This window comes from Typopeltis vanoorti, chromosome 6, assembly GCF_054136105.1.
Source record: "Typopeltis vanoorti isolate ZY-2024b chromosome 6, IOZ_Tvanoo_1.0, whole genome shotgun sequence".
NCBI lineage: Eukaryota > Metazoa > Arthropoda > Arachnida > Uropygi > Thelyphonidae > Typopeltis > Typopeltis vanoorti.
The window spans coordinates 97,829,864-97,847,552 of NC_143554.1; the positions used below are offsets into that span (position 1 = coordinate 97,829,864).

General features: G+C 37.0%; 1 protein-coding gene across 1 annotated transcript in view; it reads right to left on the reverse strand.

Annotated features, from left to right (window-relative positions):
* LOC150105739 (BBSome complex member BBS7-like) overlaps positions 1–17,689 on the reverse strand; it is a 320,423-nt gene that overhangs the window by 147,392 nt on the left and 155,342 nt on the right. Inside the window, exon 11 of the mRNA XM_090395048.1 lies at positions 11,420–11,504. Within this exon, the coding sequence (XP_090251174.1) occupies positions 11,420–11,504 (85 nt within the window). The remainder of the gene's footprint in view (positions 1–11,419; positions 11,505–17,689) is intronic.

Here is a 17,689-nt window from a genome sequence, read left to right on the forward strand (position 1 = left end):
CAAAACCTTTAGTGTGATGGAGGTATGTAGACGATGTCTTCATAATTTGGAGGAACACAAAAACAGCTCTTTTGGACTTTTTAACTAAAATTAATTCTTTCCATTAAAAAAATACAATTCACTTTGTAACTGGAAAAAGATAATCAAGAAACCAGCAGATGGACATATCAACTAACAGTCTACCACAAACCAACATACTGGATGCTACCTTCATTTCAAATCAACTTCCCATATTTCCCAGAAGCTCAGCATAATACATATGCTCAAAAATAGAGCCACGAACATCATCTCAGAAGAAAAAGAACTCTATGATGAACTTACTCATATATCAGAGACATTAATAAAAAATGGCTATCCAAGGAATTTAATCAACAAGATTCTTCATAGCAACCCCCCTCCCCACAACAACAACAACAACAATCTATCATCACTAAATACAGATCATCCATAGTTATTCCTTATGCAGGTACAGTGTCGAAAAAGATCGCAAAACTTTTTAAGCCTTTCAACATCAGAGTTGCGTTCAAACCGGTCAAGACTATCCATCACGTTTTAAGATAGCCAAAAGATATCAATGCTTTTTTCAAACACACTGGAGAGTACAACATCCCATGTGCTTGTGGTCTAAATTATATAGGACAGACGTTGAGAAGCCTCAAAATTCGAAAAAAAACAGAACATATAGGAGATGTTAATAACAACAGAATGGACAATTCGGGTCTAGCCCATCATTTCACAATTACAAATCACACCACTGATTGGGATAGCAGCTCCATGCCTTATCTAGAAGAAGACTTCCGTTGTAGAAACTTCAAGGAAGCCGTAGTAGTCCTCCGTTCTGGAGAAAATGTTAACAGAAACCAGGGAATGATAATAGCTGACATATGGAATATCTTAATAAGGATAGCTCAAGTCTACCAGAATTTAATTTCGCTCAAAACTACAGAGTGTGCTCTCACCACAGTGACTAACATAACATGCTCCATGCGTGTAATGTTACATGTTCTGTTTTAATTTATATGATAGTGTAACTCCATTTTCTCTTTAATAGCCACTTTGGGTTCTCTCTTACCATTATAAGCCCTGAAGAAGCCAAACAGTCCTGTTTCCAAAACTTGTTAGCATCAGATGTTTATAAATCAGTGGTCAATTAAACATCAATATATATTTCTTCTTGTTGAGAGGCTTATAAGCTGGTTAAACATGATAACTAATATTTAAGGAATTGACAGTGTATACTAGAAATATAAATTAAATGAACTTTAATATATACTTTCCGATATTTCGGCAAACGTCACGTTGCCATCTTCTTGGGAACTTAATACAAAGACTCGTGCACACAAGTACTACATAACAGCAAATGAGAACTGAAGATAGGAAGCTAACATTTTCCTAAAGTCCTGGTGGTGCCCCCTGGCGGGCTATATTGGTGGTTCTTGGCCTTTGGGCTGAAGTTCTTCTGATAATTGTTTCCCAAATTTGGGGCAGTCTCATGCATCCAAATTTTTTGAGGTTTGGCATGTTCCTAAGGGCTGAGGCTGATTCCATGAATAGTCTTTCATACTTGAACTTGCTGCGGTGTATGACTGTGGCTTTCTTCCATCCTATTCTGTGGCGAGTATCCAGAGCATGGTCTGCAAGCCCAGAGTGGCTGTACTGGTGAAATCGGATGTAATCCTTGTGTTCTGAGATTCTGATATTTGCTGTCCTGCCTGTTTGGCCAAAGTAAGACAATTTACAGCTGCAAAGGACCTGGTACACACCACGTAGGTCTAGGGGAAGTGGTTGGTCTTTAGTGGAGCGGATAAGGGATGCCAATTTTCTATGTGGTCTATAACAAGTGGTTAAGTCGTTTTTTCTCAAGATTTTGTTGATTTTTTCCGAGGTGCCTCGGATGTAGGGAATGGTGATGGATTTAGAGTAATCTTTTTTGTGAAGGGGAGGGGTGGTGGGTTGTGGATAACTGGGTTAAGTATTCTCTGGATTTTTTTTTTGGGAGGGGGTAGCCATTGGCTGACAAAGTGTCATGGATGTGATTTAGTTCAGTGGTTAGGGCTTGATCATTTGAACAGATTATTTTTACCCTGTTGAATAGTGTCTTAATAACTCCATATTGTTGTGAGGGGGGGTGATGGGATTGTTGGTGAATGTATCTGCCTGTATGGGTGGGTTTTCAATAAACTGAGAAAACCAAGGTTCCATCAGGTTGGCGGGTGACTAGTGTGTCTAGGAAGGGGAGGTTATTGTTTTCCTCTTTTTCCAGGGTGAACTTGATTCTAGGGTGTTGGTTGTTTAAGTGTGTTAGGAAGGAGAGGAGTGAATCCGGGCCATGTGGCCAAATAGCAAACACATCATCAACGTAGCGAAGCCATATGGTAGGTTTTTGTGGGGCTGAGTTTAAGGCTTTCTCTTCAAAAGTCTCCATAAAGAAGTTGGCCAAGGGTGGGGAAAGTGGTGAACCCATGGCTGTCCCCTCTAACTGTTTGTAGAATTTTTTCTGCCAAATAGTCCCATAGTGGATGGCATTGATTCCCCCACTTACAAACTAGCCAAGCATTTAGCCAAAGCACTCTCACACTATACTGGCAACACACCATCACACATAAAAAACTCAGCCCAGTTCAAAGCCAGTATAGAAAACCTTACACTGCAACACAATGACATAATGGTCAGTTTTGATGTCTCCTCCCTATTCACAAATGTACCCCCTCAAAGAAACCCTAGAGCTAATTCAAGCTAAATTTCCTCCCGATATCTCAGTCCTATTTCAGTTTACAATAAACTCAGGCTATTTCGTTTGGCAGGAAAAATTCTACAAACAGATAGAGGGGACAGCCATGGATTCACCACTTTCCCCACCCTTGGCCAACTTCTTTATGGAGACTTTTGAAGAGAAAGCCTTAAACTCAGCCCCACAAAAACCTACCATATGGCTTCGCTATGTTGATGATGTGTTCGCTATTTGGCCACATGGCCCGGATTCACTCCTCTCCTTCCTAACACACTTAAACAACGAACACCCTAGAATCAAGTTTACCCTGGAAAAAGAGGAAAACAATAACCTCCCCTTCCTAGACACACTAGTCACCTGCAAACCTGATGGAACCTTGGTTTTCTCAGTTTATAGAAAACCCACCCATACAGGCAGATACATTCACCAACAATCCCATCACCCCCCTTCACAACAATATGGAGTTATTAAGACACTATTCAACAGGGCAAAAATAATCTGTTCAAATGATCAAGCCCTAACCACTGAACTAAATCACATCCATGACACTTTCTCAGCCAATGGCTACCCCTCCCCTTCACAAAAAAGATTACTCTAAATCCATCACCATTCCCTACATCCAAGGCACCTCGGAAAAAATCAACAAAATCTTGAGAAAAAACGACTTAACCACTTGTTATAGACCACATAGAAAATTGGCATCCCTTATCCGCTCCACTAAAGACCAACCACTTCCCCTAGACCTACGTGGTGTGTACCAGGTCCCTTGCAGCTGTAAATTGTCTTACTTTGGCCAAACAGGCAGGACAGCAAATATCAGAATCTCAGAACACAAGGATTACATCCGATTTCACCAGTACAGCCACTCTGGGCTTGCAGACCACGCTCTGGATACTTGCCACAGAATAAGATGGAAGAAAGCCACAGTCATACACCACAGCACGTTCAAGTATGAAAGACTATTCATGGAATCAGCCTCAGCCCTTAGGAACATGCCAAACCTCAAAAAATTTGGATGCATGAGACTGCCCCAAATTTGGGAAACAATTATCAGAAGAACTTCAGCCCAAAGGCCAAGAACCACCAATATAGCCCGCCAGGGGGCACCACCAGGACTTTAGGAAAACGTTAGCTTCCTATCTTCAGTTCTCATTTGCTGTTATGTAGTTCTTGTGTGCACGTGTCTTTATATTAAGTTCCCAAGAAGATGGCAACGTGACGTTTGCCGAAATATCGGAAAGTATATATTAAAGTTCATTTAATTTATATTTCTAGTATACGCTGTCAATTCCTTAAATATTAGTTATCAAATTATAATATATATTTCATTTTAATTATATGTTTGAATGACCAAATACAATCTCAACAAGGATTTTTTTTCTTCTTGTTGTTGTTGTAAACAAATTGCATACATTAATTTCCAATTATATTTCTTTATTTCAAGATAAATCTGACTAAATAACAATTCACACCATTCTGTTCTACAGTTGTATTCCATTTTGCAGCATGTATAAATATATGATTGTTTTTAATGCTAAAGCATTTTTTCCTACTTTGGCAACTAGCTAATTCTCTTCCATAAACATAACTAGTTATTTTGAAATGTAGCAATCATCTTCCTCTGTCAGCCAAGTCTCATTAATGCCTATATTTTTTGTTAATATAGGTAATGCAGTGAATAATGTGATTAATATGGAGAAAAGAGATAGAATGAACCAGTTTTTAGGGTATTAAAAATCACAATATGAATACAGCTATGGGAATTGGATGAAAGATCAGCCTATGTACTAAGGAAAATTGTAAGAGAAATCACAGTGCTCTTAACCAAGCTTTTAAGTCTCAGCAGGATTTGGGAGTGTTGGATAACTTGAAATTGAAATGCAGAGGACATTGTGAAGTAGGTAGCTCAAAAACCCTTTGGATGTTAAAAACACACTGACAAGCAAGGATAAAAAGCTATTATTTCTATAATAGCTTTGACATAACTATTTGGTTAGCATAGTACACCTATTATTATCTCTCTAATAGCTTTGAAATGACTACACCTGACTACTATGCAAAGATTTGGTTACTTCAGTTTCTTAGGAAGGTGGAAGTGGTGAAACGGATTTGGAGCTGAGTGACCAAAATTATGACAAGCCTGTTGAATGCTTCCTGTGATGACAGATTTCTGATTCACAAAGTTTAGCTGATAGGCAAAAGAGAGGGGGGGGGTATGATAAATCACTCTTTCAGAGGGCTCTTCATAACCCTCTATCATAGAGTCCAGTCCTGTATTGAAAGATTTCAATACTGAACTGAACAAGAAAGAAAATGGAGTCATCCATGGAAGTTATATAAGGTTAGAACAAAGGACTAGATTTTTTGTGTGGAGAGTAGTTAATATGTGGAATGGGATGTCAGAGACAGTCATGAGCGCTCTGCTGGTGAATGAGTTTAAGGAGAGGTATGTGTGATAAGTGAAGCATTCCACCCATGATGAGTCTACAGACTCCATGGAGATGACCATGTAATAATATTAATAATAATGTTCATAAGATTCAAATTTGCTTAATGCTAATAAACTGCAACATAACTGGGAATTAATATTAATGATTAGTATGTTATATTTAGTCTTGTCACTAACTATATAAATATTAATCTGATGAGAGCTCTGTGAAAGATTACGAGACTAAACATATGGCATCAATGGCAGAATCATATTAAAAACAAAAGATGTTAGGAAGGAACGTGACATTGTTAGCATTCAGGAATGAGTAAGTATGATGATATACTGATGAAAGTTTCCAAAATTCACAAGAATAGAGTAATTTTATTACTGAATATTTCACCCAGAAACTAACTGGTCATCAGCGAATTAGCATAAGCACAAGTTGAAACTACAACAAAGAATGTTAATCCTATTTATAGAGCTGAGCCACATGCCAGATGACACCTAATGGGTGGTTACAATAAAATAAAATTAAAATTAAGGTCTAAATTTTAAATTAAATTATTTGAATTAATATTAAATTTAATTACATAATGAAATAATGCAGCATTATATTAAATTTAAAAAATAATAATAATTAAAATGGGGAGGAAGATCTCAGTGATACCATACTGAGATAGAAGTGCAGGGAGTCAACTATAAGTGGATGTTCCACTACACTCACTGAATGTACACGTAGGGCGTTACAAAAGATATTACATAAAAACTGCCCTTTTTTCAGTCAACATGTTGAATATGGAGTTCCAGGCATCGACTAGAACATAAATCTGCACAAAAACATTCAGAACCAAGGCTTACAACATGAGCTTGCATGGCAGGATCACAATATGCATGTCCCAAACCAACATGCGGTACCATCTTGAGTGGTGCAAAGAGCATGTACAGTGGGATGTGGAAGCTTGGAAAGCTGTGTTATGGAACGACAAATCACTCTACAGATGGACGAGTGTGGGTGTGGTGGATGCCTGGTGAACATCTCTTACCAGGGTATGTAACCCCAACTATGAAATTCAGAGGTGGAAGTGTGATAGTGTAGTCCTGTTTTTCCTGGTTTTGACTCTGACCGCTGTGATGCCACAAACACTGAACTCCAAGAGGCATCTGAACATTCTGGACAATGCAATGCTTTCTACTTTGTGACATTTCTATAGAATTGACCATTGTCTCTTTCAGGAAGACAATGAACCATGTCATAAGGCTGCTGTAACTACAGTTTGTGAACATGAATGTTACCACACTTGACTGGCCTCTTCTGAGCCCTGATCTCAACCCTATTAAACATCCTTGGGATAAAGTGGAGTGTCGGGTGAGATCAACGAATATCTGCCCCAGATCAGTCATGGACCTTGTTGAAAGTATTTTAGTAATAAGATGTGACACCTTTTGTCTACTAGAATATAGAAATATGACTTCTGCATTATACTTCAACCTTGGTGTCACTTCTGGGTCTGGCTCCCACTGATGAGACCTCAATAAAGGTCAAAACCAGTCTGGGTAGTGTGGCCCTTCCCATAATGCATAGCATCATACATCTGTAAGGATATATGCATTGCATTATTATTATTAATAGTAGTAGTAGTGGCAACTCCAAGGAGTCCTTAGACTCATAGAGGGAGGTCCTAACATCATGTCAAGAACAACTATTCAACATTCACACAGTATCATGCTTCGCCTTGAACTCATTTACAGTCATGGCACCCACAACAGACTCTAGCAGCTTATTCCACTCATTCTCCACTCTCCAAGTAAAAAACATAGCTCTAACACCCTTGCTAACCACACTCTTGCCCAGCTTCCATGGATGATCCCTAGTCCTCCCACCACCAGTTCTATTCTCAAAAATATCTTCTGAATTAATCTTATAGAAACCGTTGAGTAATTTGAATGCCTCAATCATATCACCCCATTTCTGCCTATCAACCAATTTCTGCAACCCACAAATCTTCAACCTGTTCTCATAAGGTTCATTCCATAGACCTGCTATCATCTTGGTCACTCATCTCTAGATCCTCTCCACTTCCTCCCCATCAAGAAGAAACCCTGATGCCCAAATTTGGGCACTGTAGTCTAGGTGGGTCTTATCAAGGCTCAATACAGAGGAACAATAACCTGTTTGTCTCTGCTCGTCAAAGTATTTTTCAGCAATCAAGTGATTTGATGAGCTGATTTAGCCCCCTTTTGCAATGTGCCCCCTAAACTTCAACTCCCTATACACCAACACTTCCAAATCCCTGGCCTAATGGGATAATTATGGGATACTAAGGCAATTGATGTGAAGTCATCAGACTCTATATACAAGTAGCCCAGTTATGAAGTGACTTCACGCAAACTGTGTTTGGTTACACTTGGATAAAGGATGAAACCAAGAATATAATTTCATCTTTAATTTATAGTCCTGGATCTCATTACATGCCTACAGGAAGAATGATCCAAAGTATGCCCCATAGGACTGCTGCAGTTATTGCAGCAAAAGGAGATCCTACAGCTTATTAATTTGAGCACTATGGCTGTTTGTTCCTCACGACAAAAACAAAAGTTAACAGACACGCTATGGGTGTCTGTTGACTTTTGTTTTTTAATACATTTAAAACAGTTTTATTATTTAAATTAAAGGATATTATATCCCATATTGTTTCTTAGCTGAATAAGAAACTCAAAGAGTTTCATGCCGAATATAGAAACTATATAAGTTCGGTGATTCCAAGCGTAAGTAAATACCTGGATAGTGCAGCAACTGACCCTTGAAGGTAGTGCAAGCTGAGGCAACTCGTAAAAGGTGGAGCAAGCTCTGATCACTATTCTTGATATTTACCCATAATGTGAACTTAATTCCTAGGAGCTGATTATTGTTTAGCTCCTAGGAGCTGATTACTGTTCAACATTATGAGAGAAGGTCACTACCCAGACCAGTTTCGACCTTTTTTGAGATCTCGTCAGTGAGTAGGCAGACCATGTTAATACCAAGTTTGTAGCGAACAGAACTTACATCCCTTTAATGAGAATTGCCAAGAGGTGTCCTAATAAAGTATTAATTATAATGAAGAGCCAAAGGCTTCATTTCCAAAGGGATGCAAGTTCTGTTCACTACAAACTTGGTATTAACATGGTCTACCTACTCACTGATGAGACCTCAAAAAAGGTTGAAACTGGTCTGGGTAGTGACCTTCTGTCATAATGTTGAACAATAATCAGCTTCCAGGAGTTAAGTTCACATTATGGATAAATATCAAGAATAGTGATCAGAGCTTGCTCCACCTTTTACATGAGTTGCCTCAGCTTGCATTACCTTCAAGGGTCAGTTGCTGCACTATCCAGGTATTTGTTTACGCTTGGAATCGCACAACTTTATATAGTTTCTATATTCAGCATGAAACTCTTTGAGTTTCTTATTCGGCTAAGAAACAATATGGGATATAATATCCTTTAACTTAAATATGTTCATGTCGCCAAATTGAAGCCTTTGGCTCTTCATTATAATTAAGTTTTATTATTATTATTATATGGGTAACTCCATGGAATCTAAAAATTCACTGTGGGGAAGGCTCACATTAAACACTACCAATCTCTTTTTACCTCTCTTTAAACTTATTCACTGTCAGAGCACTCATGAATGACTTTGGCAATCAACTCAACAGAACACTTTTGGAACACATGAACACTAAACATGTGTTGCAAAAATTTATTTAGCATCTTACATTATATAAAACTCTTTTAGTAATGCATATGTTTCTATCATATTCTTTCACTTATTAAGTGGAAATGAGTGAGCTTAATAAGCTCTGTAACTCACAAAAATTCAATCTATTCTCACAGGGAGCACACTTCACAGACTAGTCATCATTTTGGTCACTTGTCTCTGAACTCCACCACTTCCACATCCTCAAGAAACCCAGGCAATCAAACTGTATAACAATCCATGTGTGACCATATCAAAGCTTTATAAAGAGGAATAATAACTTTCTTATTCCTACTTGTCAGTGTATTTCTTAATATCCAAGTAATCCTTTGAACTATTTTGTATACTTCTGTAATATGTTCTCTGAACTTTAATTCCTTGTCCACCACCATCATCATCATCATCCCTAAGTGCAATCCCATAAACATAATACACAGCTTGTAATGCCTTCAGTCCAAAATGCTGACCTTACATTTTTGCCCCATTACTGGCAATCATTATACTTTGTCCACAATATTGTAGGTGTATTCAAATCATGTAACAGGAGCACTACGTCTTATTAACTTTGTTAACATCCCAATCACAGTTTCAAATTATTGATGCCTGCCCATCAGCCATTTTCTTATACATATCATCAGCTTCATGTCCATTTCCATTTGCTGTGACATACATAACAGTGTTTCATGTGGTATTCTATTAAATGCCTCTACAAAGTCTAGTAAGATCATAGTGTAGTGTCATGTATCAAACTCATTTGTCACTTTATTGTAGATAATTTCATTATCTACAATAAATTACTAAAGTCCTCCTCTTCAAGAACTCATGCTGTCCATACATAGTATCATATTCCTATCCATCTGTTTCACTTTTAACTATCTTTTTCAATACCTTAACCACCACTCCTGATATACTAACTGGTGAATAATTTGCTACCTCTCTCTCTCTCTCTCTCTCTCAGAGCCTTATTTATGTAATGAGACTCTTTCCCTCTTTCCACTCCCTTCAGATTCTGCCAGTGCTGTAACTTAAATCAGACAACCTGGCAAAGGGAAATGTGATTTCTTTCTCTTTTCCATAACGGAGTTGATATCTCACCCAATGAAAATTAAATGAATATCCAAGCTCATGTAAAGATTTCTAAATATTCTAAACATTGCAATCATTTACCTCTATTCTTATATTGATCTGTCACATCAATCACTGAATTATCTCTATCTCATGATACACACTAGTAATTCAATTATTTTTTTCTTCAGCTTTTTCCTTACTATCCACATTCATTATTTTTCATAATCATTCTTCCATTTACTCATCATGTAGCAAAAGAACTCTGTGGGATATCACTCTTCAGCTTGCTTAAATAATTTCCTGCTTTTTTTGCCCTGCTTAAATAATTTCCTCTAATAATCAGAGTTTGCCTTCCTTAATATACTAGTCACCTTCTTGCTTATGTTTTTTGTATTGCTCACCTTTCTCCTTATATGACCTCCACAACATTTTCTTTCTTTTTTCCCCCATTCCTGAATTGTTAATAACCATCCTACACATCCAGATTTATGGTCCTAATCCTAAGCATGCAGTCTGATAGTACTTCTATCAAACATCCTTTGACCATTTCCCATACTCTACTAACATCCTTCAGTTGCAGTTTCTCATTTCAGGTCACTGCTCTGGGCCTGTTATAATCTTGAGCCTGTTATAATCCCCAGCTTTTGTAGTTCCATATATAACTCATCCTTTCTTAATTGAAAATTCCACATGCCTTAGCCATCACTCAAGTCAAAACTGCATTATCATTCTTGACAATCAGAAGCAAGGTGCCTATCCCCAGATTCAACCTTTTCAAACCTCCTCAGGTCCCTTCTTATGACATTTTAGAAAGTTGTCTCTCAGGAGTTGCATGAAATTCCATTTCCTTCCTTCCAGGTGCACTTTCCTCCTTCCATTTGATGACCCCATTATGATAACTTGTTCTGTGCTCATGAGCTAATTTGCTAATGCATGTCATCTGCATATTCTTTTGTACCTCCCATCTTAGAGCAATAATCAACTATATATTTTATCTGGTTGGCTCTTCTCTCAACCCAGATAGCTTCACATGCATTCTTTCCCTCAACTCTACCTTCCACATGAATAATTTTTAATTAAACACAATTTCAATTATTAATTCATAGACCTGTTACTAGACATTTTACAGAAACATGTGATAGACATAATAATAATTATTAATAATAGAAGACAAATAATAATACTTTAAAAAAGTGGTTTAAATCATTTTTTCAAAATATTGTTATTAATCCACAGACAAAAATTCAAAATATTCTTATTAATCCACAGACAAAAATCAACATGTAGTTAGTATAAATCAAGATCTTGACTTTTAGCAGGAGACAACATCTTATATACACCTAAAAATAAAATATTGAGTTGTGAAAAACTGAACATAAGTAATAAAACTACTAACAGGATCACTGATGTATAAAATAGTTGAAAGAAAAATTATTCATAAAAAAAATTTCACCAGTATATGTAGTAGCTAAAAGTTCATCATAGCCAGCATTTCCAACAACTCCACCTTGAACTGATGTTATGCTCTCTCCACAATTCTATAAAAAAAATATGTATGCATAATGAAAATACAGAGAGAAATCATATTTTCATAACTCAACATAGGCATATGATATAAAACTGACATAAAATAATATCACGCTCATTTTAGGAATCTAAAAGTTGATATTAATTCAAATTTTTCTTAGCTCTTCTATTAAATGATATCAGGAAATAAATGATAGCTTCCCATGCTACATATTGCACTTGATAAAATTCCATGCTTGTTTTCATCCTTATTTGAATGCCAAGCACAAGCAAACAAAAGTTTGCACATGAAATATCTTTGCAGCTAGACTTGTGCACAGACTGCAGATAATTTCATATAAGTTGATCGTTGTGTATCATACAATGCACAGCACCCCCCCCCACATCTCTTCTTGAGCATTTATAATGCACAGTATTATATGTGTCCAAGAAACTAACTATTCAGATCCTCCTTTTGCAGCATCATATCAAAGCTGTCTGTCATTATTCTTCCTAATTAAGAATCATCTGCAAACAAATGAATATCTCTGGTCAAATCCCGAATATATATAGTCAGCAGTCCTAGAACAGTCCAATAGCACACTACCAGTATCTTTAAAATATTGCTCCCTATACATAACTTGATGGCTTCTATTAGCCATCAAAACCCTGTATATCCAAGTTACCACAAATGACTACCCATTTCCATTTTCCCAACATGTCTTTGATCGGCCTCTTGGTCATTGACATTAAGCCTCATGGCCGATTTTGCCACAGTTTTCATTACTATGTAGTACATCGCCATACCATCTTAGGTGTGCCTGTATTCCAGATGACCTCAAGTGTCCATCTCAGCATTCTCATTTCCATGGTATGGAGGATTTGCTCGTGTTTCTTTATTGTTGGTCAGCATTCTGCTCTGTATATGGCTGCTAGTCTAACGACTGTTCTGTAGATCTTTGATTTTAAGTGTAGTGGAATCTTCTTATCACAAAGAACTCCAGTGACTTATCGTCAATTCCTCCAGGCAAAATTGGCTCGGGTTTCAGCATCTATTGTCGTGTTGCCATTTGAACTAATGTTGGACCCTAGGTATTTGAACTTGGTGCAATTGTTTAGCTCCATGCCATCTATTATGAGTGTGCTGTTGGTTTGGTCACCTCTTTGCATATTCTGTCTTCTTGGTGTTAAGTCTCATTCCAAACTCATATAAGTGGGGTTTCCATTTCTGCACGAGATGTTGAAGTTTATTTTGTGATGTATAGTGCTAAGTATTACATCATCAGCATATAATAGTGTCCATTATATGGTGTCCAGGGATGTGGCCTCAGGATGTCCCTGGTAAAGTGTCCATACAGAGGATGAAGGAAGAGCGGGGGGGGGGGGTGAGAGGAGAGGAAGGGAAATTGCTGGTGAACCTTAGTTGGGAAGATGTCCGAGTTTCCATCTATGCAGCGTACTGTGCTGGTAACATTTTAATATAGCATTTTTATGCACTGGACATAGACTTTGGATACATAATGTGTTCTCAATGCCATCGAGATGAGATAGTGTGGTATATGGTCAAATGCCTTTTATAGATCTAAGTAAGCCATATGTATGGTTTTCTTCTTTTCTAGATGTTTTTCCATTAAGAGCTGAGTGGAATGGATTGCATCTGTTGTTCCTCAATTTTTTATGAATCCACACTGATTTGGTGAGATTTCAATGATGGCTCTAAGGTGCACATTGAGTATCCGTTCAAAAATCTTCATTGTATAACAAAGTAGCTGAATTGGTCTGTCTGTAGTTTGAGCAGTCACCAATGTCCCCCCCCCCCCCCCCTTCCTTGCCTTTCCAGATGGGAATTGTTATGCTGGTTAGCCAGACTGATGGTATTTCATTTTCATTTATGATCTTGTTAAACAGCACTGTCAGCCATTGTGCTCCTTGTGGGCTGACTAGCTTCCAGATTCCAGCTAGTATATCATCTAGGTTGGAGGTCTTGTTGTTTTTCATTTGATGGACTGCAGTATGTACTTCATCAGCGCTGATAAGGGGCATAGACCCAGGACTGCTTTGGCTGTTTGCAGTGATGGTGTGGGAACTTTTCATTATCAATCTTATCAAAATAGTTTTGCAGCGATGTAATATATCTTTCAGTGCCTACAGCATCTTTCCATTTTCACCTGTGATGTTCATACTGTGCCCGAGATCTTGAATAGAACGTTGACATGCATGGCAAGGCAATATATTTGCTTCTCGCTTTCCGATGTGTCCAACTGATGATATATCTGTTGGTGGTGCTTAGCTTTGGCTGAGGAGATACTTTTGTTATACAACCGTTGCTTTTGTTACAGATTTTAGGCTTCACTATCTTTCATAATCATTGAAGTTTCTTGTCTTTAGCCAGGTTATAGGCTTTCTTTTTCAATTTCACATTTGTTGCATTTCAGAGTTCCACCACCAGGTTTGCTTGTCAACAAAATATTGGCTGGATTTTGTGATACCTAGTGCAGCTGCAACGCTGGTCTTAACAGACTTTGCTAGTGTGTTTCCAGATGTTGTTTGGTTGAAGTCTGTAGTCAGTGCTTCTTCTAGTGAAGTCTTCAGCTCAGTTTCATGTTCTGTTCATTTCCACCATTTTATACAAACTGTCTTTATGGTTGTTGTTATTGTTTATTGTTGAGAATGGAAAAATCCATTTCCATCCTCCTAAATATCAACAATAGTTTGTCATGTGGCATTCTCTCAAATATATATTGCAAAATTGAGAAAAAAATTGATGTAAAAGTATCTCCTCTGTCCAATACAGCTCTCATTTTATTATAAAATGTACCTAGATAACTAAAACAATGCTGTCCTTTAACAAATCCATGCCACCTCCCAGAAAGATGCTTGATTCTCACTGATTGTTTTGTATTCTTTCTCTAAGTAGCCCTCCAACATCTTCACCCACCAAACCCAAAGTTAGCCAAGTGTTTACTACCACTAAATTGAACATTCTCCCTTATGCAGCAGATTATTTTCTCTTCCTTTTACTCATGATGTACCTATTACCAGACTTTTCTAAACAACCAAGTCGAGGACACTAATACTTCTTAACATTTCCTTAATATACATGATGATATTCCATCTGGTCATGGAGTCTTATCAACATCCAAACACTTCTCATCTATGAACTACCAGTCTTCTCTTTGTCCTCATCATATTCAATGCCATCCTCACAACATAAAATACACCAGTAAAATACTCACCAAACATTTCTACAATATCTTCAGCCGATGTCACCCATGTGCCATCACCAGCAACTAAAATTAAGCTTCTATACTTAACTTTGCTAACCAGATTTTATGTATGACTCCCATCCACAGAAGACTACATATATATATATATATATATATATATATTTATTTATTTATTTATTGTATGTATATATGACTCCTATCCACAAAAGAATGTAAACCCAAAAAGTTGTTAATCTGTAGTGTATTAGTATTGTGGGTATGGATAAGAGATTTTTATTTATTCATTATTAATATTTTATTATTTATTTTTACATTTTTTATATAAAAATATAATCCATAAAAAAATAATCCTGAAACCCTGTTCTAGAAGAACCAAACATGGCACTTTTTCATGGTACTTCAGGCCTCGAATAAGAGGGAGGTCTCAAATAAAGTAGTGAAATTCATCACTCACCTAAAGTCAGTTACAAATATCCATGCCCATGGCAGGACTGGAATCCCCAACCTGTTGGTTGGAGAGTGAGTACACTAACCCTCCAACCAACAGGCTGGGGATTCCACTTGGCCCACCCGGCTGGTACAATATTATACAAATCTCAAGAATTTTGCTTTATTGCCTTTGCCAATTTCTTTAAATATGTCAATTTCTCCTTACTCACTGTTTATCTAGCCTACATCTTATATTCCTCATGTATCTGATGAGCATTCTTCTCTTTTATACCTCCTCCATAGCATCCTTTTCCTCTTCAGCTCCCAGAATTTTATAATACATCAATTTTACTTCTACTCTCTTATCTGATATCAGCATGAGGTAAATACAAGAATCACACCAATAACAGCAGATGCTATGAGCTAGAAGGATCACATCAAATAGATAATCATTTCTGGAATCTGCTGAGGAAGAGAATTTCTGAAACTTTTAGAATCAAGAGGAAATCATTCTGACTTAAATTTGGATGGCATAACAAGCCTCTTATTTTATCATCATTGAATGCCTGATATGCACTCTCAAGGAGTGTACACGGATATTATGACAGTACTGTATGATGAACAAGTTATATCGTTACTAACTTCCGATCAACAATTTTCCTTCAAATTTATCTATTATCAAGGCTCTAACATCATCAGATCTTATATTTCTGTCTTTTAAGGTGCTTTTTACTGTATCAATCAACCTGCATCTTGGCTTCCTCTGGGTCTGGAAATACTTTTATTGGGATTATATTGATCAAGTGCATATAACAACAACTAAGTTATACCAACTAGTTTCACCAACTAAGTCTGTTGGCATCTTCAGGGTATATAACTGATGTACGGCATTAAAAAGTAAAAAACTGTTACAAACTATAATCAATCGATTCCAATTATATTAAACAAAGAACAGATACAATACATTCATAGAGCTGTATACAAAACCTTAACAGGAACCAAGGACTAATCTTGCCCGTGATCTGGAAGACCCTTATCAGATCCTTCAACTCGCCAGAACTGAATTACAGTGCCAACTATAGAATTCCTAAATAACAACAAGCGATATCATCCATTTCGTGCTCTGTTCTTTGTTTAATATAATTGGAATCGGTTGATTATAGTTTGTAACAGTTTTTTACTTTTTAATGCCGTACATCAGTTATGTACCCTGAAGATGCCAACAGACTTAGTTGGTGAAACTAGTTGGTATAACTTAGTTGTTGTTATATGCACTTGATCAATATAATCCCAATAAAAGTATTTCCAGAGCTCTTTGGTCAAGAAAATTAAACGTTCCTCTAGGTCTTTTTCCTGCCAACCTGGCAAAGAATACTTGTTTTGCTAATCTTTCCTCTCCCATTCTGTTTAAGTGACCATACCACATGAAATTAGCCCTGTTTAGGAAAGAACTATGGCAAGTTCTTTCCCATTATCCTCATTTTTAATATAACATTGTCATTGATGCCATCTATTCACTCTCCCCCTAATCTTTCTGAGAACTTTCATATCTGTGATTTTCAGTCTTTCATCAAAAGTTTCTATAACCCAGTCCCATAAGTTAAAATTGGTTTGAACACTGTCTAGTATACAGCTAGTCTATAGGTTCTCCATTCAAGATACAGTTGATAGCTTCAATGTTTCTGCCTGTTTTCATTGTCTTTGTCTTTTTATTGCTGATTTTCATACCACCAAATGTATTACAACAGTCAGAGAATTTTTCAGACTGGTACAGGAAACATTATCTGCATAAAGCAAAGAGCTGAGATTAACATAATCAATTTTGATATCAGGTTTAATACCACTTTTCTTCATAATCTGATCTGTATAGATGATGAATAAAATGAATAATATGCTGCTGATGATGATGAATAATATGCTCTCTTGTCTCACACCTGATTTACCATGATTTACCAAACCATCTTCCTGTAACTCCTTCAATTCGAACTGATGACTTACAGCTCAAATAGAGGCTATGTATTGCTCAATATAATGCCCCATTTACACCATATATCTTTAGTGCTTTGAAAATTATGATGATTATTTGACACCTCCAGGGAGTCCAAGAACTCATCAAGGGAGGGCACCTGCTCTACAAGTCTGTCTCCACCATTCAATCACCAACTGACCGTAATAACTACACCAATGCCATCCATTGCCAACCACCGCTGGTATTTCCACAGACAATCACAAACATCCATGCCCATGGTGAGATTTGAACCATCAGCCTTTTGGCTGGAGAGCAGATATGCTATCCACTCGGCCAACCAGGCCGGCCTCTTGGTACCTTATCTCTCTAATTTCATATATATTTATTCAGCTGGCTCCCCATAATACCAACTTAAAATTCTATTAGCTATTTCTAAATTTAATTTGTCATCTTCACCACAACAATGTCTAAAAGGTTGAAATGTTTTAATTGTTCTAAAGATTCTCAATTTAGAATACAGCCGATGTTTTCAATGGTCCAACCAATTTTGACAGTGTTTGTCTTTTTATTGCTAATTTTCATACTAAATTTA